The sequence below is a fragment of the Salminus brasiliensis genome, chromosome 17 (genome assembly GCF_030463535.1).
Source record: "Salminus brasiliensis chromosome 17, fSalBra1.hap2, whole genome shotgun sequence".
Classification (NCBI taxonomy): domain Eukaryota; kingdom Metazoa; phylum Chordata; class Actinopteri; order Characiformes; family Bryconidae; genus Salminus; species Salminus brasiliensis.
This window is the reverse complement of record NC_132894.1, coordinates 3,034,318-3,057,832: the sequence shown is the minus strand read 5'-3', so window position 1 is coordinate 3,057,832 and position 23,515 is coordinate 3,034,318. Positions and strand designations below refer to the sequence as shown.

The following is a 23,515-nucleotide window of genomic DNA, read 5'->3' as shown; positions in this document are numbered from 1 at the left end:
TCAATTGCCCTGATATCCTGCTGTCTGGACCAGGCATAAGCTTGTCGGTCACTATACTCAGAGCCGCTCTTGAAACAGCTAATGGTACTCATGCATGAAGTGGATCTCTCACTAACAGAGCAGGTATGTAAACACTCAGCCGGGATTTAAAGAAACACTCCAGCATTCTTCAAGCCAGCCTGTAGCTCCTGCATGTAATGCACATCATCGCAGGGCTGGAAAAGGACAGCTTTACAGGAGAGGGATAAAACCTTCTTAAGTCTTGGAATGGAGGTCAATGGAAAATTATTTCATTCCAAGTCAATGTGGAGCATTTCTATTGGTCCATTCATCTAGATATTGGGACACATTGCAAAAACCAACTGGCAGATTCACATGACGGCAAAAATGGAGATGCAAGGTTTTTGCATGAATTAAAACAATGTGCCTGGGGTAATCGTCCATATGCACACATAAAAAGCCTGAAAGATAATTGGTTTGGGGAAACAACTGGAGCATTTCTTCAACAGCGGATCTTCTCCAGAACTCTAGCAGGTGCTGAAAGCAATAAATACGAGAGAGCAGGCAGGTAGGCAGGTGTTGCCTTACTCTCAGGTTAGTGCAAGGTGTCTGCCTCTCTCTAAGCAAGCTGTCAGACAAGTGACCGACAGAGAACTATTGATATTTCTCAGAAGTGAAGATGTTGCATCCTCCTCGGAGGCCGAGAACAGAAAGCTAAACACAGGTTCCGAGCAGAGAAACAGCCGTGATCTGCCGGGCAGGTGTGAATGAGTCATCTGCCTCAGAGCTCGCCGGGGACGGGAGTAGTGACAGCTGTGAGGCGCTTTGTGTGGCGGCGGGGGAGCGCGTGCGCGCAGGCATGGGTTTGAAAGCCAGAGATTCCGAAAGTGACAAGCCGAAACACTTTCAGAATTATGAATATGCACTTGAGGGCAACGTTGAGAGGAATTTCTAAAAACAGGCATCAGACAACTCGTCAGATCACTTTTCTGACAAGCAATGAGGGCGAGGAACGTTTATTGGTGAGGACAGGTGTGTGAAATATGCCTTCGAGACACTGAGAGCTGGTTCTCTACCTCTTCAAGACATTTACGGGTGGTTTTCCACACACACTTTAAGCCCTGACAGTCACCAGGGACACGCCATTGATGTAAAACCCTTTAAGCTTTACCCAGTGGTGCTCAATCCCAGCCTGAGGGAAGTAATCCACAGCACGTTTATGTGGTTCCTTTTTATAGAACAACTGAAGTCACTGGGTAACAATCAGGCCCGGAGATGTGTTAGAAGGCTTTGAGGATAGTGACCAACTAGCTTATGCCTGGTCCAGACAGCAGGATAATCAGGGCAATTAAAAAAAGGGGTGCCACAAATCAGGCATCAGACTTCACTATATGTCCAAATATTTGTGGACACCCCTTCTAATGAATGCATTCCGAGTTGCACCCACCGCTGGTACAGATGTGTCTAGTCCTTGTAGAATACGACTCTCTGGAGCAGATAAACGTGATAAACCTATGGGCACCATGCTGCCTAATGCCAGGCGTGGGCTAGTAGAGGGGTATAAAGCCCCCCAGCAGCATTGAGGAGCTGTGGAGCAGTGGAAGAAGAACTGTGTTCTCTGGAATGATGGTGGTGGAGCTCCACCCAATACTTTTGGGATGAGCTGGGAGGCTTAGGGGATGATGAGGTGGGGTGGTGATCATCATCCAACATCCTGACCTCACTAGTAACGCGCTTCTCGCTCAATGCAATCAAAACCTCACAGCAATGCTCCTCCTCCAAAATCTAGCAGAAAGCCTGCCTCTCTGGACAGCAGAGACAGTTACTCCAACAGCAGCAGGATCAACTCTTTCTAATACCCTCTTATTTCAGAAGAAACAATAAACGAGCAGGTGTCCAAATACTTCTGTCCATACCGTGTATATTAACACTGTAAAGCCTGTGCCCACTGCAGCCTCAGCTTTCTGGTCTTGGCAGACAGAATGGGAATCGGACGTAGTCTTCTGCTGGTGTAGCTGATGCTCCTCAGGCTTGGACGTGGTGGTGTTCTTTCTGAGATGCTTTCCTGCTCTCCACAATGTTAATGTAGCCCGTTCTGCTCAGCTTCACCCAGTCTGACCATTCTCTGTGGACCTCTCCTATCAACAAGGTGTTTCCACCTGCAGAACTGCATCTCATCATTCTGAGCTCTGAACTCTAGAGGAGATCAGCAGTTCTAGAAGCACTGAAGCCAGCATGTCTGGCACCAACAATCATGCCATCATATTTTGTCCAGATTCAGATGTGAATATTATCTGAAGCACCTGGACCATATCAGACTGCACTGCACTGCTGCCATACGATTGGCTGGTTAGATTAAAAATTGCATGTTTGCTGAGTGTAATGTACCTAGACAGACAGACAGACAGACAGACTGGGGGGGAAAGGGAACTTGCTAATAGACTAATATGCACATAACATACCTGTTTAGGTGTCACTACTGGGGCTAAATGAGGCTGGAAGGTGCTGCGTCTGTCTGTGACCGCTTCGCCGTGTTTAATCGGCGGCATCTCCTCCTCGTCTGAAAAGACGCCAAACACACACAGCGTTTTCTCTCATGGTTCACAAAATCACAAGCTAGGGGATTATAAGGCAGACACGAACATGCCCCCCCCCCCAAATCCAAGCAATGCCTAGGCAATTTTGCTTATAATTAATAATTATTATTATTAATTATTCTGGAGCTGCGACAAATTACAAACACACATATCTGAAATCGGATTACACTCGATTAGACGTCAAGGCTGGAAATGAAAAACAAAGAAATGGAGAGCGCCGGTTGAACTCGGCCTCACTTGCCTGCTGAAGAGCTGGAGAACAGGTGCGCCTGCTCTGTGCTGAGCTTCAGAGAGCTGTAGTCTGGGACATCACCCCAGCCTTCATCCTGTTCCTCAGTTGTCACTGCTGCTCTGCACGTCTCTGGTTCTTCTGCTAAATAACAGAAACAGGACACACGATGTCATGCGATGGTAGGATTGTGACCCATAACAACACCGAAATCACTCGAAATAGGTGTCGACCTGTCCCTTTTTCACACAATACAATTAGACACCTTTTACCTGCAGCGTTCCTTCAGTAATGACAAGGTGGGATTCTTGCGAGGGTCTTCTTAAAGGGTTTAATTGGTGTACTGCAATCAATGCTTACAATCAAGAGAGAACGACAAGAGGCAGAAAAGGTCAGAGACCTGCTCCTGTTGAGCCAGCTGGAACGATTTGAATATTCTGCCGTCAACAGACCTGCACTAATCAGCCAAAAAAACCCACAGCACTCTTGACTTGCCTGATGCCGAACTTAGCTTCTGCCCTTCCTTCAAACAAGAACGGGAACAAAACCCAATCACCTGATATTGTGTTTAATACAGCGCTGTAAGACTGGCAAGGTCTGAGGGTCACGATCTTCTATTTGGACTTCAAAGGTTTAATCAAAGGATTAGCATTCTTTCTGTGCATATGCAAATAAGACCAGGCCAGGTGAAGTCCACTAAATGGACAAAAGTATTGGGACACCTGCTCATTCATTTCATAGTTTCTTCTGAAATCAAGGGTATTGCTCCTGCTGTTGTTGGAGTAACTGTCTCTACTGTCCAGAAAGGAACTCTTCTTCTATGAGATTTTGGAGGAGCATTGCTGCATTTGCATTTGATTGCATTCGGTGACAAGAGCATTAGTCATAAGGTCAGATTGTTGGTCAGATGATTACCACCCGACCTCATCATCCCCAACTCATCCCAACAGTATTGGATGGAGCACCACCATCATTCCAGAGAGCACACTTCCTCTACTTCTGGGGAGGGCAGCGGTAAACCGTTTTTAGGTATACCATGATATGAAAATTGATGATAATTGATCATTGATAATTGATGATTTACTATTGTTAGAGTTTTAAAAACCAATCAATTATTTGACCAATGGAAACAATAATCAGCAGATTAATCTATAATTCTTACTTGAGAGACTTAGTTAGTATTTTGTTAAAAAACAATACTGAATGCTGTAACAGCTTATCATCATACCATGAAATCTCCTAGTGCTGCAACCCAACTGGGAGGCTTTATACCCCTCTAGCATCATGCATGGCATTAGGCATGGTGCCAACAGGTTGACGTCTGTCTACTATCTGCTCCAGAGAGTCCTATTCTATTTGGCAGTACTTCTCTACAGGGACAAGGCTACAGGCTTCTGTGTGTGGATGAAATCATCAGAAGGAGTGAACAAGAGAATGGGACGGATATTAAGGTAAAACATTGGTTTTATGTAAATACAGATTTAATCACATAAACCGGGCCAGAGCCAACCGGTTTTAGACGTTAATCACGGGTTGTCAGAGCCATGCTTTAGCAACCCCTGACCATTTCCTCATTTCCTAGCCTCGCCCACTCATGCCAGCGGCTCATCTGAATATTCATGGCCGAACTAAAACTCCCTTTTGATCTCTTGGAGAAGGCTGTGCGGAATGGCCTGCTGTTACCGGCATCTCATTAGTATAATGACTGCAAAAACTGATGTTTGCTCTATGGAAAGCAAGGGTGGCACTTCTCATGACAGTCTAATGCGTTCTTACCAGGGATCAGTGAAAAAAACAAAAAAAAAAACATCAAAGACAACTGAAGATTAATCCATCTATTACAGACATTTAACTCTAATGTTAATTATATGCATAAAAACGAGACTTCATGCAAATGAAGACGGGTCTATTTAACAAAAAAACACTGATGCCATATGAGGGCAAAATATCCAGAATCCAAAATCGTGCATGTGGTAAGGTTCGCTCTCCTGCTGCAAGCAAAGGAAGGCGTTTTTTGCTCTGACATAGATAGGAAGCTGCAGGGGGGGAGACTTGATTGAAAAGGAAGTGGGTTAGAGAAGCTACATGAATGCCAGTGGATCCAACAGCAGTCATAGCAGCCATAACATTAAAACCACTGAACGACAAACATTGATGATCTGACTGCAGTGGCTCCTGTCTAGGGGTGGACATATTGGGCAGCAAGTGAAGAAACAGTCAGTTCTGAAGGTGATGGAGGCGTAGAAGCAGAAAAATGGGCAAGAGTAAGAATCTGAGCCACTTTGACAAGAACCAAACTGGGATGTTCTAGATAATGACTGGGTCAGAACATCTCCAAAACATCAGGCAGGTCTTGTGGGGTGTTCTCGGTATGCAGTGGTCATTACCTACCAATTTCGTTTACTGACTGGCCCAGGGACCTAGAAGACAATTTTTCATACAGGCGGTCTAAGCACGACATCTCGCCACAAAGCTAACAAACACCTGTGCTGCCGAGAGGAGATGTGACCTTAAGTAAGATGAGGTTGGGTCTCCTTGCTTGAAGTATTACTGTAAAAGGAAGTGGCACTGCGGTGCTACCGCGGCGTCAGCATAGCGACTGCATCGACCCCTGGCCTGACCGTCATTAATACTGCAGCAACGACATCGCTACTGCACCGGCCGCCGGCCACACAAACATGGTTAACGCGGCATTAGTCACAAGCCATGTTGAAGAGGTCCTGGGCCCTTCACATGTAAACACTAGCAAATATGGGGTCTACTTCTAAGGGCAAGGCTGGAGTCCCAGCCTTTTCCAGGCAGGGTCAGAGAAAATGCTACAGGGTTCATTTTATGCCACAGAACCTTTTTCACAATGAAGAGCAGATATTTTGGGTCCAAACTTTTCATTGGTGAAACGCCATTGACGATTCTGTGCTGCCAATGGCGGTCCGGCAAAACTAAAATCTTATTTATCTGCAACCATTTGCTAATTATTGCATATTGTTAAAACAAGTTTTTTATTTTTTTACCCCAAGTGGTTGATAATTTAGTTCTGCTGCATCTGTAACTCAAATTGCCCAAATTAACGACAAAATTGAGAGGAGTTTTTACGTTATTACATAGCAGTGAGCAGAGACCCATTCTGAAGGTCCAGAAATGCTCCTCACTAAGCCCTGAAGGCGCCGATGCTTAGGCTGGATCTGCTCTTTAAAGTAGCTGCTAACATCTTGGTGTTCCAGATGCCACAGGTGGTGTACCTGAGGTCCTGTGGAGATTCTATTGCCATCGCTCAGAGCTGTTTTGGTGGCACGAGGGATCTACACGATATTAAGCAGGTGGTTTTAAAGCCTTGAAAAATGCTGAAATGTAAAATGACATAAATCCAAGCTCCAATGTTCAACGGGGAAGTTCCCCAAAGTTGAAATTTGGACAGAACATAGAGTCAGATGGAGGAGAACCTTTCGCAAGTATGAGGTAACATCCAAAGCTATACAATGAGACGGTGAGGATCTGGAACGAGGAGCGTCGTCTTGTTCTCTTGCCTCCGGGTCTGTTCACAGGTATCATTTGGGACAGGGACTCCAGTGGAAAAAGGGCCAATTTGAACGTAAATTAAACCTAATTTAATTTACAGCACCTGACAATCGCTCTAATCAGGAGAGACAAGCTAATCGTGTTCTCAAACCAAACACGGTGCTGACAGTTTTCCCTGAGGCAGCCAAAAATACTGTCCTTTAACAGGGAGTTGAAGCCAAACATCCAGCACAGAGGAGCAGTACAGTGATTGCTATTCGAACTGCAGTGAAACACACAGTTGCAGCTCCATTTAAGAGCTCCAGAGAGCCTCACATCAGTCCTTGTCTTTTTAACAATAGCATACATGGACGAGCAGGTTATTGGAGCGCTTTACTGCCATTTGCTTAGTGATTATCTGTGTTTTATCAGTATAATTTCCAGAGCTGTGGTGATGCAAAATGCCCCTGTGAAAGCAGCCTTGCAATGGTAGGCGTTAAACCCTTTGGAACGGGATTAGGTTTACTAGGGGAGGTGGAATAATGTAATTATTACCAGAGTTTCTCAGCGATCAGTCCCGTTTGAATGCACCACATCGGTCATTTTGCCGCCACCTCATGATCATTTTGACCCCACAGGATGAGATATTGCGTGGGGCCCTAGATCAAGGGAGATTAGCAATGGTCTTCCATTTTCTTACAATTGCTCCCACAGTTGATTGATTCACACCAGCCTGCTGCCTGTTGTAGAGTCACTCTTCCCAGCCTGGCGCAGGTCTACAATTTTCTTCCTGGTGTCCTTCGACAGCTCTTTGGTCTTGGCCATGGTTAAGTTTGGAGTCTGACTGTTTGAGGCTGTGGACAGGTGTCTTTTATACAGGTAACAAGGTCAAACAGGTGCCATTAATACAGGTAATGAGTGGAGGACAGAAGAGCTTCTTAAAAGAAGACGTTCCAGGTCTGTGAGAGACAGAAATCTTGCTTGTTTGTTGGTGACCAAATACTTATTTTCCACCATAATTTACAAATAAATTCTTAAAAAAAATTCTACAATGAGATTTCCTGGATTTTCTTTTCTCATTTTGTCTCTCATACTTGAAGTGTACCTATGATGAAAATTACAGACTCTCATCTTTCTAACTATCTTACACAATCAGTGACTGACTAAATACTTTTTTGCCCCACTGTACAATATTCATCACAATACTTGTGATCACATACTAAAAATATTGGTAGCGACAGATTCTTATAAACTACTATTCAGATGCTCTCCTGTACTGAATACAGTGATTTATACTCAACATCTGCTGCTCTTCATCTAATTACACCACTGTAATCACACTGTTAGTAATGAAACCTGCAGCTGATCAGTGTTTATTAAGCACTAACAGTATCACGATATGATTAAACATCATCATATTGTCCATCTCTAATGGGGAGCCAAACATTTTGTGGCTGTCCAATGAAAAATATGTATCTCCAAAATGGTGACTTTATAGGAGAGAGCAAAAATATTTTCAACTTTTAATGGAAGTTAATGTAAACTAAGTTCATACCAAGTATTTTAGAGAACAAATGGCGATACATGCCATTGAGCAAGATTTGCCTCCTTATTTTTTCCAACAACACATACAAGCTCTGAAAAAATATGTATGGCGCTATATATTTATGCTTTTTTCCCCTTTTAAATAATAAATTTATCCGATCTTTCCTCATTTCCATCCCAGTTTGTACTGGCAATTACCAAACCTGTACGTAATCTTCTCCCGTTACACGATCCCCCATCACCAGTAAGGGTGGACCGCTTGTTTTCTGAACTGCTGCCGAAGCAACATCACCGGGCAACCAATGAACCTGGAGGGAAGCACCAGCCTGCAGACACCAGTGACAGCCAGCAGCCATCTACCCACCCTGGAAAGAGCATGGCCAATTGTGCTCTCATGCGCCTCGGCCCTTGACCGGGATTCAAACCAGCGATCCTCTAATCACTGCCTTAGCCCGCTAAACCACCTGGGTCCAGCCAATCCTAGCTCTCCCTAGCACTAGCAATGCTCCAGACACTAGGACCTATCATGACACATGTCCCTATACACAAAGCCTGTCACTGCCTCTTTTCCAACTGGCAGCTGGCACCACCACACCAGCTAACAGACGCCTGGGTCGGCCAACATCACTTAAGAGTGATAAGGGGAGAGAGCGTGGCCAATTGTGCTCTCTCGGACTCCGGCTGCTAATGGCAAAGCAGCATAGCTCAGGATTGGAACTCGTGCCCCCCCGGGTCATAGTGGCAGCGCAATTTCTACATTCTAATTATTATTATTTTTTAATTCCAATGTCTGAATATTCTTAATTATCAAAAGTGCATTACTTTTTGAAAGGGTGTGACTGCATTATCATGCTTATCATTAGGCATAACATGCTGTTAAACATACAATAATACTGAATTCATCAAAAAACAGTTGGCAGGCCTAGGCCACACCACTTAGCCTCACCATTCCTCTGTGATTACCCAATCAATTCCCAATTCAGGAGAAGAAAATGTCAAACTATCACCTGGAAATCGATGCTATGTTTGCTTGCCACAGCCAGTGGTTTTATTGTGTGGAACTCTTAGTACAGAACCAAACATATGCCTGAAATCAGTCGTGCTTATTTTCTTTTGATTACTGCCATTCACCTTGAAATGCAGGTTCCCACATAACACACACACACAGCAGTAAATGCAGCATCAGCGAGAAATTCAAATTTTAATCCATCTCTCTTCACTACTCTCACACCTCTTCTTTCTGTCACCATTTCTGCCCACACCTTCTTCCCATGCGCACTCATATCCATTTTATTACTAATTAAATGTCTGGCTAATCTGATGCAGTCTGCTCAGGAGCTGCAGCAAACTGACTGACTAATCTGTTCATTCTTTATTTGACTAATCGATTGATTTAAAAGCCAAATCACAGAGCTGAATCTGAAAGCAGTGTCGCGAGGCGTGTTCATGTTGGGATGTTTTCATGTTTTTTTTTTTATACGAGCCGTTAGCTTTTTAATATAAGCAGTTTAGAGGACCTGTTGATTAAAAGAATTGATTGAAATTTAAAGATTTTAGTTGAGAATCCTAACCGAAAAACTGTTCAATCAGGATTTTTTTCCCCTGTCCGGGTAGATACGGCCAAATGAGCTTTCCCGTTGGTTAGGCCTACGTTTCTAAGGTCCGCCATGTAACTTACATTTACATTTAAGGTATTTAGCAGACGCACTTCTCCAGTGCTTTGCTATTTACCCAAGAAGAACCACAGCTAGTTTGAATAGACTAATAATTCAAAGATCCTCTAATCTTAGACTCTACTAAACACAAGTCAGTAAGGAGACCACTCTGCTATTCGCCCAAGTCCTCTCAGAAGAGGAGGGTCTTCAGTCTGGGTTTGAGGACAGTGAGTGTTGGACTCTGCTGTTCGGACACCCAGGGGAAGTTCATTCACACCATCAGGAACAGAGGGGCTGGCTGGTCCAGTCTTGGCCTTGTAGTCCAGCATCAGGTAAGAGAAGACAACAGAGGAGTTACTTCGGAGTTATCTTACTGTTAAAACCTTGACGCTGGTCTAGAAAGCCAAAAACGGACCAGCCCCTCCGTACTTGATGGCAATGGTCAAAAGCCGATCTGCACTGAGAGCCCTTCCAGCTTCAAGTACGGCTCGGCTCCACCCGCCATCCCTCAAAATCCATGGAAGACGAGCGTCCAGACTTTTTTCTGTCCTGCACCGAAGTGGTGGAACGAAGGAGGATTCGAACCGGTGACCTTCTGATCTCAAGCCCACTTCTCTAACCATTAGGCCACGACTGCCTAATGGTACGCGGAATGGCCGGCCCTAAAAGTGGTCAGGCTTACATAAGCACAACCCAGAACGATCACAACCTTGCAAACTAAGCCGTGACCGGAGAGGCGTCCTGTGCAGGTCGTCTCTCATGGTCAGCAGTGATGGTCGTGCGATGCCGTGGTCAGCTGACAGTTCCGCCAAGGTTTCAGAACATTTGGAGCCAATCAGGTGATGCTTTTTCACATTTTGCAATGATTTAAGCTGCTGAACACTTATTGCAGAAGCTCAGCCACAGTCGTTTGTGGAGAAAAATGAAGAGTAAATAGCAACGGCGTTAAACAATAGAAGAGAAATGGCAAACGCAATCGCCTGGGAATTCACATTCGCCAAACCCAGTGGTTTATTGTGCAGATCTCGGGGTTCTTTTCGAAGTGCAGCCGCGAAAAATGCGACTGTTACAGCAAGAAAACCTGGAATCAGTCGTGCTCATTTTCTTTTGATTACTGGCATTCACCTGGAAATGCAGGTCCCCACAAAACACAGCAGTACATACAGCATCAGCGAGACACGAACATTTAAATTCATCTCTCCTCACTATTCTCACACCTCGAGTCTTTCCGTCATCCTTCCTGCCCACACCTCCTTCCCATGAGCATCATTTTAATACTAATTCAATGTTAATGCAGTTTGCAGAGACTGCAGCAAATTGACTGACAAACCTGTTAATTACTTTTTCATTTATTGATTCAGTATTAAAAACACATCAAATCCTTTAAAAAGTCTTTTTTATGTGAGCTTCAGTTCAGACAGTTGTCTAGCAGTTGGGAGAACCCTAAAGAACTTCTATGGCCTTCACATTTACATTTACTGCATTTAGCAGACGCCCTTCTCCAGGGCATCTTACAAAAGAGCTTCACCGTTTACCGAAGAAAAACCTCAGCTAGTTTAAACAGACTAAGATTAAAGCTCCTCTAATCTTAGACTCTACTAAACACTAGTCAATATGGAGACCATAATACTCTACTCTTCACCCAATAGGAGGGTCTTCAGTCTGGGTTTGAAGACAGCGAGCGTTGGACTCTGCTGTTCGGACACCCAGGGGAAGTTCGTCCCACCACTTCGGTGCAGGACAGAAAAAAGTCTGGACGCTCGTCTTCCGTGGATCTTAAAGGATGGCGGGTCGAGCCGAGCCGTACTTGAAGCTGGAAGGGCTCTTGGTGCATTTTGTTTACATTTACAGCCAACAAAAGCTTGGCTATAATGCTAAATTTACATTATGATGGTTGGTGGCAAACTGGATATTCTGCGGAGCAGAGAATATTCTGACAATATCAGCGGCAACAGCAATGCACAAATGAGGTCACAGGAAATCAATTTTCCCATTTTTTCCCCCAACACATGGGCAGGAACACCATCATAATGATATCACCATGGCAACACCACCAAGTTTTCACCAAAATTTGCACACTGCTGTGATCATGCCCTCCCCTACCCCCAACTGCAACATGTAAACACAGCACAGTAGTCACTGTTCATCACTGGCTGTGTGCATTTCATATTTATTTATTATCATTTTTCATATTCATATTTATTTCTAATATTTATTTCATATTTATTTATAACTTTTAATATTTCTTCCTAAAACTATCACTCATATGTAGTGCACTGGCTTGTGGGCAGTGGTGGCTGAGCGGTTAGAGCACCAGGCCATTGGTAACAGGGTGGTGGGTTTGATACCTGGGCTCTGTAAGCTTGAGGACCTTCACCCACTCTGCTCCCCGGACACATGGCTGCTGACCACTCCGGGCACATGTGCTCACCAATGCACATTTAATACTGTGTGTGTGTGTGTGTGTGTGTGTGTGTGTGTGTGTTATCTTGTCTTGTTTTGACCCTGAGACATCATCAATGACTGCAGCCCTGGTCTACGTGACCATGTCAGAACATAGCTGGGGCAGCTTGGCAACCTACTTTCTAAAGGTTTAAAATAATTACCAGGACTAAGCAGTCTTATGAATTGGGCAGCCTGCCTCGCATCAAGCCTCTTCAGCGATGCTCATTTTTCATTCCCCCATTTGATCTTCAGCTCCCCTTTATGCAAAAAGCATTTGCATATTAAAATGATACGTACATTCTTTCTGTTGCACTTAATTACAAGCATTGACTGGAATAAAGAAGAAAGGCCTTCACTAATCCCAGCCGAATCCTCACACTGCCATCTCGAAGTGTGGACTGTGGCCAGCTGAAAGGCTGTAACAGCAAAGGTGTTAAAAAACCAGCACAAATAACACGCTGGGCATGCAGGGGGAAAATGCAGGCGAGGCATTCTGATGAAACAGCCATCAACAGCGATGAGCAGACAGACTGCTGTGTGCTTGTGCAAGGGCTTGGCTATTATAGCTAATGTGCCATGTGGTTGAACGTGCTCCAGGTCTGGCAGATATAATGCCTAGAGAAAGCAGTTGATGGTGCGATGTACGCTCTACGACATTCTCAGAGCAGAGCGTTTAATTTTACATGTTAAACAAATCTGAGCTTTTGGGGAAAAAAGAAGTCTAAATACTGCTTTTCTTGAGTCTACAGTCAGGCTAAGCTAAGCATAAGATAAGTTGTGGCCACCACATAGTAAGGTGTTGGAACGAGACAATGAAGTCGTGGCAACCACGTAGTAAAGTGTTAAAAAAGATATTTAAATTGTGGCCACCACATAGTGAGGCGTTGGAACGAGATAACTATGTAGTTGCCACCACTTCATTAAGTGTTAAAAAAGATATTTAAGTTGTGGCCACCACATAGTAAAGCACTGGAACGAGATAATGAAGTCGTGGCAACCACGTCGTAAAGTGTTAAAAAAGATATTTAACTTGTGGCCACCACTTCATTATCTTGTTTCAACACCTTACTGTGTGGTGGCCACAACTTAAATATCTTTTTTTTTTACCATGTAGTTAGACACTGAACAAGATATTTAAGTTGTAACCACCACATAGTAAGGCGTTGAAACGAGATAATGAAGTCGTGGCCACCACATAGTAAGGCACTGAACGAGATATTTAAGTTGCGGCCACCACATAGTAAGGCATTGAAACGAGATAATGAAGTCGTGGCCTCCACGTAGTAGGGCGCTGGAAAAGATATTTAAGTCGTAGCCACCCCTTAGTAAGGTGTTGGACAAGATCTTGTTCCCACATCTTACTAAGTAGTGGCCACAACTTAATTTTCCTTACTAAGCCATGTTTTTTTTTATGTAAAATTGGATTTGCTCCCTCTGGATGGGTAGAAGTCTCTCACTTTCTCTCTCTCCACATCACTTTTAAAGGGTTCTATAAGGAAGCATCTACAAGACGTTCTACTTTCTACCATCTCCTTGTTTATATACAAAGAACCTTTAAAGCAACACTATAGAAAATGAAAACAGGCTTGCTCCTGGGCTCCCCCTACAGTGGCAAAGTGTTATTTGTGCTTTGAGACACCACTAAAGGAGCTGGGTACGGTTTTCTGGACAAGCTGAGAGATACAAAACATCACTGAAAGTGAAAGAAGTATGTGGACTATTGTTTGTACAGTTCTCGCAAGAGCTTTCCTGCCTGCTTTACCAAAGTTACATGGTGAAGTTAGCAGTGTGCCGAACCCAGAGTAGCAATTACAGTCGGTGGAGCATCCCGATAATTTAGAAGCTGCTATTTTAAGGTAAAAATACGTAAAGTTACATAGTGCTGCTTTAAATGGTGCTTTGAGTTGTTATGGCTCTATACAGAGGCCCTGCCTTTACTAACACTGGAACTCCTTTCCTAAGGGCGTACTTCCAGGGACAAATAAGGCATGGATTGAAATCTCTAATCTGCACCTTCCATCAAATCATCCACTGCTTTTTCACAACTGTGAGGGAACTGTGTGAGGGTTACAAACCAAAACCTCAGCCCACTGTAGAACCGAACAAAGCCTACATAGGATTTTATCTGCCGACAAAAGACAGGCGAAAAGGAAAGCAGGAGAGCCGTAAACGGACGCGAGCTGATTCCGAACTTGCCGCCCATCTCATGGAGTCTATTAGAGCCGCACTGAAAAAGATTAACTGGGTCTGTCAAGGCCTTTCACAGATCCCGATTAGATCTCGCCGGCGTTCGGAGTGAGAGAGAGAGAGAGAGAAACAGGCACAAGAGCGATATTGCACTACCACCCACCTGCACCACAGCAACTTACTCTTTTCATTTCATCCAAACCAACTTTATCAAGACCGCAAGATCAAAGCCTCGTATCCAATATCCTGCATACAATAATTCTGGAGAACATTATGTTCAAAGGAAGGAGAGATTTAAGAGGAATAATCAGAACAAATGGTTCAGGCAGAGAGACTGCACTACTTACCAAGAGAGATCCCTACTATTTTTGCTGCATGTAGGCCCGAGACCGCTGCTCGCGCTCTGTTGCTAAAATAACACTCAACTGGTCAATCGGTCAACTGTTCTGACCGATTCTGCTTGCTTTGACCCATACTGGAAATAAGGGCAGTGAAGGTTTCAATGCATGGCCAAACTGAATGACCCAGCCTGACCCCGAATTCTACACCATATTCACTACTTTAGAAAGACCTTAATCTTGCTGAAGAGGTTCTGCCCAACGGTGTGGGTCAATGTAAACAATCTGAGCCAATTTGTTTGCATAATTGCTTAATTATGCAAAAAACAAAACAATAAAACTGCCTCCAGAACAACTTTTACAGGCACATTTTATCTATGTTTGATTAATAAGTATACACTGTATGGACAAAAGTATTGGGACAGCTGCCCATGCATCCTTTCTTTCGAAATCAAGGGTATTAAAAAAAGAGTGTACTCCTATATTGTTGGAGTAACTGTCTCTACTGTCCAGGGAAGAAGGCTTTCTACTAGTTTTTGGAGCTGGAGCATTGCTGTGAGGATTTATTTGATTGCATTCAGCGACAAGAGCGTTATTGAGGTCAGGATGTTGGATCATGATCACCACCCCACCTCATTCACCCTCATCATCCCCAACTCATCCGAAAAGTACTGGATGGAGCACCACCATCCATCATTCCAGAGAACACAGTTCTTCCACTGCTCCACAGCTCAATGCTGGGGGGCTTCATACCCCTCTACTAGCCCACGCCTGGCATTAGGCAGCATGGTGCCAATAGGTTTATGCTTATCTGCTCCAGAGGGTTCTACTCTATTTGCAGTTCTTCTTCACAGGGACTAGACTGCATCACATCTGGGTGCAATGTAAAGACGCTACCTGCATGCATTAGGAGGGGTGTCCAGAAACATTTGCACATCTATCTATAGGTTCTTCACACTCACACAACTCTTTAACAAACATTTTTTTATACCAAGTGGTTCTTCTATTGCCCAGTTCTTCAAATCTGGACCTTGAATCCAGTTTCCAGTTAGCCCAAACTAAACCTGCTAGCTAGAGTTAGCCTGCCTTTGCCTGAGTTAAGCTAATTAGAACGTTAAGTCGGTATTAGCTAGAGTTATGCTATTAGCTGTGTTTTAGCCTGTTAGTGCTGCCTTAGTAAGTTCCCCCAAAATCCCCAATATTCTACTGGCAGTGCTTCTCCACAGATCACTGTAAATGAAGGAAACAGCTGGTGCAAATGACCAAATCTGAAGATCTCAAGGAACCCTGTTTAGCACCTTTATTTTTAACCGTGTGGGTCACTGTTTCTTGGGTATAAAGCCCCCCAGCAGTATTGAGCTGTGGAGCAGTGGAAGAACTGTGTTCTCTGGAATGATGTTTGGTGGTGCTCCATCCAGTACTTTTTGGATGAATTGAGAAGTTGTGGAATGATGAGGTGGAGTGATGATCATCATCATCCAACATCCTCAGCTTACTAACGCTCTTGTTGCTGAATGCAATCAAATAAATCCTCACAGCAATGCTCCTCTCCAAAATCTAGTACGAAGCCTTAGAGTAGAGACAGTTACTCCAACACAAGCAGGAGAAACTCTTACTAATATCCTTGAATGAGCAGGTGTCCCAATACTTCTGTCCATATAGTACATTTTGAGACTCAACATTATGGGATGTTCAGCCTCTCCAAGAGTTGGAATTGATTAGAGGTGCATAATGAGAACCTGTGTATCAGTTATCTCGCAAGCATCCGTGATCTTCAAACCTCCTGGAAACTGCCTTGATGCAGACTTTGGATTCAACCTTAATCCAGCCCAATTGATCCGACTCGTTACTGCCTTCAGAAGTTCAGAAGAAGATTGATCGAACAGGCCGGGTTAGATTTGGTTTGGAGCTGAAACCTACGAGAAGGTCTCTCTCCAGCAGGAGGGCTGGAGACCACTGGTTCAGACACACAGAGTGAGGTATTGCCAGGTCTGTGATGTGATCTTGGATCTGCTGCTACTGTTTGGAGATGCTTTATGAATTCTGACTGCTTTTAATGAGAACCAGGAAAACAGGGATCACACATCTCTTTTACAAAAACGGTTCTTTCTTGACTGAACCCAAAACAATGGTTCTTCTATGGTCCAGGTCTTCAAATCTGGACCTTGAATTGAGTTTCTAGCCCTAGATTTTGTAATCAGTGGGACTTTAGAGAACAGTTGTTTGGGTCACACCTACCAAGGATTGCAAAATCCAGGATCGGGAACTGGATTTAAGACCTCTATAGCTCTATAGTATTGCTCAAAGAACCCTTTGTAGCACCTATATTTTATAGTGTAGCGCATTGATCACTGATGCTTAAAATCATGCTCAAAAGGCTAAAATTGCCCATTGTTTTATAGCCGCTAAGCTGAGTAAAGCATCATTCTACATTATAGGGGTCGCATTTCCTCAATGTTCTGCTAAATTTGTGAATTTCTGCTGAAGATTACCATCACAGAGCTGATGACTGCCTTTTTCTGAACTTGTCAAATGGAAATAAGCCTCTTTTGCTTGGCTGGGAGCTGGAACAGACTGCATCTCACAACAAAGAGAACAGGCTGGGTCTGTGTAGTCTGGTCTGTCGCTTGAATAGCACGGTAGCTCACAGAAAGCTCGGTTGGCCAAAATGCATCCGTGCTGGCGCCACTGAGAGCAGCTCAATTTCTCTGATCTTGTATAAGGTCTGAGGACCACTAAATCACCACTGTCATCCGTAAGCCTGGTGATTAGGTTAGCCTTCTCACAGGTGACACTGGTTCTAATGGTAGAAGAATAGGGACCAGGCCGTCCAGCTTTTAGAGGTCAGGCCCTGTTTTAAAAGTCCTTGGCTGTACTCCTCCTCTGAATTACACCAGGGTTTTATTTTTTAGCTGGGGTGGAGACAAGTTCTTAACCCTTTGAAGCCTTAACCATCAAATCATTTCCAATATAGTATTTCGACCTTTTGCCCAATTAAAAAAAAAACAGAAAAAACACTTTGCTTATATGACTTTTATTTTGTATCGCATTTGCTGATGCAGCCAATATTTTGCAAACAAACTTAAACATAAAGAATTCAAAATTGTTTAACCCCTTATACTCTGAGTTGCATTTAAAAGTTTACTCAAGTCATTTCCAGACTTAGAAAGCTGTATGTATTTTTCTGGAGCTTGCATTACATGGAAAATCCACCAGGGGGCAGGAAACGTCTGATTTTCTTATCTTATTTCCTTTTATTTAGTAACTGAATAATTAGTAGGTACTGAGTAATTACTACATATTTAATTATTAGCAGATGCTAAATAATTATGTACTGAACATTTCATTAATAGTCTAATGAATAGTTACTTTGTTTTGAATAATTAGTAAGTACTGAGTAATTACTAGGCACCAAGTAATTAGTAGATGCTGAGTCTTTTGTAGGTGCTAAATAATTACTACTTGGTAATTCATTAGATGTTTAGTAGGTGCTTTTACAAACTTTGTTCTTTATGAAATCAGAAGTTCTACTATGGCATTTGTAGCATCTTAAATTTTCAGGGCTGTTGATCATCGTTTCTTAGCATGCCTAATATAATTCTGATGAGTTGAATATTGTGAATATTACATATATAAATTGGTGACCTTGGGAATAACATCTACAAATGTTTGGAGATACAATTCCTGAACGGGAGTCTGTCATCTGGACGGTGTCGTTTCTGAGCATGTTCTGAACAATGCTCCTTTGATCCCTCTTAGGGGATGCTTATTAAAAATGAAAATATCACAAATATATAAAAATATTAAAATTATGGTGGACACTGATTGAGTGGCACAGGGATCAAAGTGGTCAGTGTGGTGAGCGTGAACCCTCTCTTATCCCTGGGACCACTGAGGTGTCTCCAAACGGTTACCTTATCTCTGAGAGAGAACGCAGATGGTGTGTGTGTGTGTGTGTGTGTGTGTGTGTGTGTGTGTGTGTGTGCTCTGCAGCACCACTAACAAATTCCCATGGCGGAGAATTAAAACCACCACATGTTTTGTTATTTCTGCGTATTTCAGAATTCTCTTTGGTCTGGTTCCAGACTGTGCTTTAGAATGGATAAAGAACAGTGGGGTGACTCGGCTCTGCAGACTTACGCACGTTTGTTCTAGCAGGCTAAAAGAGTTACTATTCAGTAAGTCACAGAAGAAGAGCTGTATTAGGGAGCACATTGGAAATGTATTTAATTATTCAACAACAAAAAATAATAAGCTTGTAAAAGAGCTTTTAAGTTGCTGAATCTGTCGTCCAATTTGACATCTGTGGTTGCTATGAGCTTCTGGATGGACGGACCAATAGAAATGCTCTAAATGACTTGGAATAAACTCTTACTTTACATTGATTTCCAAGAACTTTCACTTGATCCAAAGGTTCTGTACCAGCTAAAAGGTTCTTCATCCTAACGCATCTCTTACAGACACGGTTCAGGTTGCAGGTTTTCAGGTTGCGGGTTTCAACTCCAAACCAAATCTAACCCGGCCCGTTCGATCAATCATCTTCTGAACTTCTGAAGGCAGTAACGAGTCGGATCAATTGGGCTGGATTAAGGTTGGATCCAAAGTCTGCATCAAGGTAGTTTCCAGGAGGTTTGGAGATCACAGATGCATGCGAGATAACTGATACACAGGTTCTCATTATGCACCTCTAATCAATTCCAACACTCTGAACATCCCATAATATTGAGTCTCAAGATATACTATATGGACAGAAGTACTGGGACACCTGCTCATTCAAGGGTATAAGTAAGAGTTTCTCCTGCTTGTGTTGAAGTAACTGTCTCTACTGTCCAGGGAAGAAGGTGTTCTACTAGATTTTGGAGAGGAGCATTGCTGTGAGGATTTATTTGATTGCATTTAGCGACAAGAGCGTTAGTAATGTTGAATCTGAGGATGTTGGATGATGATGATCATCACCCCATCTTATCATTCCCCAACTCCTCAACTCATCCTAAAAGTACTGGATGGAGCACCACCAACCATCATTTCAGAGAACACAGTTCTTCTTCCACTGCTCCACAGCTCAATGCTGCTGGGGGGCTTCATACCCCTCTAGCCCACATCTGACATTAGGCAGCATGGTGCCAATAGGTTCATCAAGTTTATCTGCTGCAGTGTGTCCTATTCTATTGGCAGTTCTTCTCTACAGGGACTAGACAAGCTGTGAGCAATCCAGCAATAGATGCAACGTAAAGTAGCTGTATGCATTTATTACAAGGGGAGTCCACAAACATTTGGACACATTGTGTGCTAATCAACAGTTATGCAGCAAGTGTAACATGCAGTGCAAGAACACTCAAGAGGCTCAAAGCCCAAATGCCCAGAGCAGCTGACCTTATACTTAGCAACAGCAGGTAACCAAGGCCAGGGAGGAGGCAAGGCCAGGCAATTTCACATAATCCTGTCAGTTCACGTCCGAAGCACTGGCAGAGCCTGCTAGACGCTTTGAGGAGAGCAGCCGACTGAACAACAGCTCATCTCCACGAGTTTTAGAAAACTGGGGATCAGTAATGTCCTAGAGGTGAGAGCTGAGCCAGGCAAGAGAGTGATTTCCTAAGAAACACTGACACCTAGTGCGTAAACAGATCCAGGCACAAAATATTTATATTTTAGGTGTTAAAAATGGCCATGGATCTTCTTATCCACCTCTTCCTAGTCACGGTGGGACGGGATCCTACCCAAAATCAATGATGCGAGGCAGGAATAGCCCCTGGACAGGGCACTAGCCAATCCCAGAGCACTCCACTCATACCTAGGAGCAATTTAGCATAGCCAATACACCAACCATGTGATTTTGGAAGGTGGGAGAAATGTCCGAACCCCCTCACATTTATTACTTCTTACATCACATAAGCTGCAGGTGGTCAGAACATGGGTAGAGAGGATTTTTGGAGGAGGCTGTGTCTCAATTGTCCACTGCACACTCATACCATAAGGCATAGACTATATACACTAATTGTAACAGTGTGTGTTTGGCAGATTAGCACCCAAATTAATAGCATACTAGCATAATGGCCTTGTACTAACAGAAAGATACACTACGTCACATCAACAAGTTCTCCAGCTGCAGATGTCACTGCCGTCGCAATGCATTGTGGGATCCTAGTGTCCATCATAAACTGCTTGGTTCTGAGTATGCATCTTTTATCTATCTAATTAGTAATTATTAGGACAACCATATTTACCATTTGTGACGAACACAGATGGAATTTGGTTTGGGTATCGAACCCACAACCCTGTCATCAATAGAGCCCGGAGTTCTAACTGCTGAGCCACCACTGCCCCACCCCTCGTCTGGTCTGCTCTTGACTGATGAAGTGAGTGGTGAAGATGATCACCATGGCCAGATCCAAAGAGCTCTCTGAGACCTTCAGAAAGAAGGTTCCAGATGCAGAGAAGTCTGGATAGGGGCTTAAAAAGATCTCAGAACAGTTAGAAATCAGCTGCTCCACTGTTTTAAATCGTCCTCACAGTTAAACTGCATTTTTATTAATTACATTTTACGACGTTAAAGACATTTCTTCAGCTGAGGAGGATAATAAGTTCCATTACCCTCACCTCTCAACATGGTTCAAATAAAGATCAAATATCAAGATGTTTAAAATATAGTTTTCATGGGGTGTCCTCACTTTTTCACATGACTATGTTTTACTGCATGACAATAAAAGGATAAAAAAAAAAAAAACACCGGAACTGCAGTCTCAGAAACCTTCCTTCCTCAATCACTGAGACAGCAGCTCAACGCGGCCCCAACAAGCACCAAGCCTGCAACTCCCTGATAAATGAGTTGCTCCTCAAAGCATCATCAGTCATGACAAGCGAATCCGGTGAGTTGCAGAATAATAATATCCTCAGTGGCAACAGAACAGATAACTTCACTTCAGGATTGATTTACTGTGTTAAAATATTCATCTCCATATATACGAAATATGAGACAGAAGACATTCATAATCTCATCGGCTCTGTTTCCTCATAATCGGCTGCCGCTGTGGCAGAAGCTCTACAATGGCGCTACACACCTGAATGAATCAGAAAGGGGACGCCGATTACTCAACTAGGCTGTTTGGTGCCCGTGGCGAAGAGCAATCTCGCTCTGCAAATAGCCCCGGTGCATAATCATGCACACTGTGACTGAGCTTTTACCTGTGTTTGTACACTGCGACCGCTCCATTAGGAATTCTCGGATCTTCTCCACCCAGAGGTAAAGGATGCTCTCTCCAACATTTTCCCTGTAATGGTACGACATCAATAATACAACAAATTATGCATCTGCGCTGTATAAAAACCATACACACACGTCACTGTACAGATGCTCACTCCGGTAGTTGGGCAACATCACAGTAGCTACAGACACTTCACCCTGTTCTTCAATGGCCAGGACCGCAAAGGACCACCACAGAGCAGGACATGGCAGTAGTGTGTTGGTGTGCGTTGTGCTGGTGTCACGAGTGGACCAGACACTGTGTATAATGTGCAATTTGTGACACTGGAGTTAGGATTGGGATTTAGATGAGTTCAAGGTATAAGGTTGTGGGTTCAATACCCAAGTTCACTAAGCTGCCACAGTTGGGTGTTTGAGCAAAGGCCTTAACCCTCTCTGCTCCAGGAGTGCTGCAGCATAGATCACCCTGTGATCTCACTCTGGATTTCTTAACTGGAGGAAGAAACCTTGGGAGGAACCAAGACTCACAAGGGGGAGCCAACCCACCCTCCTCTGGTCAGAACTATTTATAAATCATTGATAAAAATGACCAAACCAGATACATCAGATAGTTAATAGTGGTGATATTAATATTAATAGTGCAGATAGTTACGAGTCCATTTAGGTTTTAACATGGTCATTAAATAGGTAGCAGCGGTAGGAGGGTGTGCCGCTGGTCTGCTATGGGCGGTGGTGGGTGGGACTGGTAGGTGGCAGCCGGTCTGATGCAGGTAGATGGGAACCTCAGCGGGCAATCTTCCAGCAGGTCGGGCTGGGTGACCATTTACTAGTATATACGTATTATTATATATATGTGTATAAAAGTACTTAAAATTTAATTGAATGTAATATTTATTATTCACTCCAGTCTCAAATCCTCAAATCACATCCACTGAAGTGCGCGAGCGATTCAAGGATTCAAGGAGTCAAGGAGACTTTATTGTCATTCGCATCACGTGTGGTACATGGGGTGGAACGAAATTGAGATCTCAGGTTCCCAGTTACACCCAAAGAGCAATTATGAATAATAATAAATAATAACAATAATAAATATATATAAAAAATATATATATATATATAAATATATATAATATATATATATATACTCTTATATATTCAGAAAGCCACCATAACCAATGCGTCTTGGTGGCATCTAACTTGGCTTACACACTGCCTTTCCCATGACAATCTAGGGTTCAGTTCCCCATACTACACTAACAAGTGTCCTTGGGCAAGACTCCTAACTCTCCTACCTGTGTAGCATGATACACATGTAAGAGCGTCAGACAAATGCTGTAAATGTACATGTAGGTGGATACTGGTTTAGAGGGAAAGCTGGAAGAGCTGCTTACAGATAGAGTTCCTCCAGGCTGTTTGAGAGTCTGACTCTGTCGGGTCCTCGTAGCCATCCTGCACTGGGATAGAAAGCAAACAAACAGACGTGTTACTGTCAGGGCTGTTAACATGTTCATGTGTTAGCAGTGTTGAAACTACAGCTGAGCAACTGGGTGACGGAGCGTGTGTCATAAAAGTTGCCAATTACATCACAGTATGTCTGAGTATGCTTTTCTGTGCATATTGTTGAAATTAGTGTTGCACCAATACTGATACCGTATCCTACACACAGTACCAGGGCCGGCCCAAGCCTTTATGGGACCCTACGCAGATTTTCATTTGGGGGCCGCTTCCTTATCGCCACCTCAGCACCAGATGCTTCATCAGTTCTTAGGGAGAGAGAGATATTGCGCAATACGCTGAAGCGCCCGGGCCTTTATCAGCCACCC

At 43.5% G+C, this 23,515-nt stretch overlaps 1 protein-coding gene across 2 annotated transcripts in view; it reads right to left on the bottom strand.

The window, feature by feature from the left end:
* impact (impact RWD domain protein) overlaps positions 1 to 23,515 on the bottom strand; it is a 56,760-nt gene that overhangs the window by 30,667 nt on the left and 2,578 nt on the right. Inside the window, exons 4-7 of one of the 2 annotated variants that reach the window (XM_072660003.1) lie at positions 23,084 to 23,146; positions 21,674 to 21,759; positions 2,839 to 2,967; positions 2,463 to 2,560 (exon numbers count right to left, since the gene is read on the bottom strand). In XM_072660003.1, the coding sequence (XP_072516104.1) occupies positions 2,463 to 2,560; positions 2,839 to 2,967; positions 21,674 to 21,759; positions 23,084 to 23,146 (376 nt within the window). Of the gene's footprint in view, positions 1 to 2,462; positions 2,561 to 2,838; positions 2,971 to 21,673; positions 21,760 to 23,083; positions 23,147 to 23,515 lie in introns of both variants that reach the window. The other variant, XM_072660002.1, reaches the window with a different exon arrangement.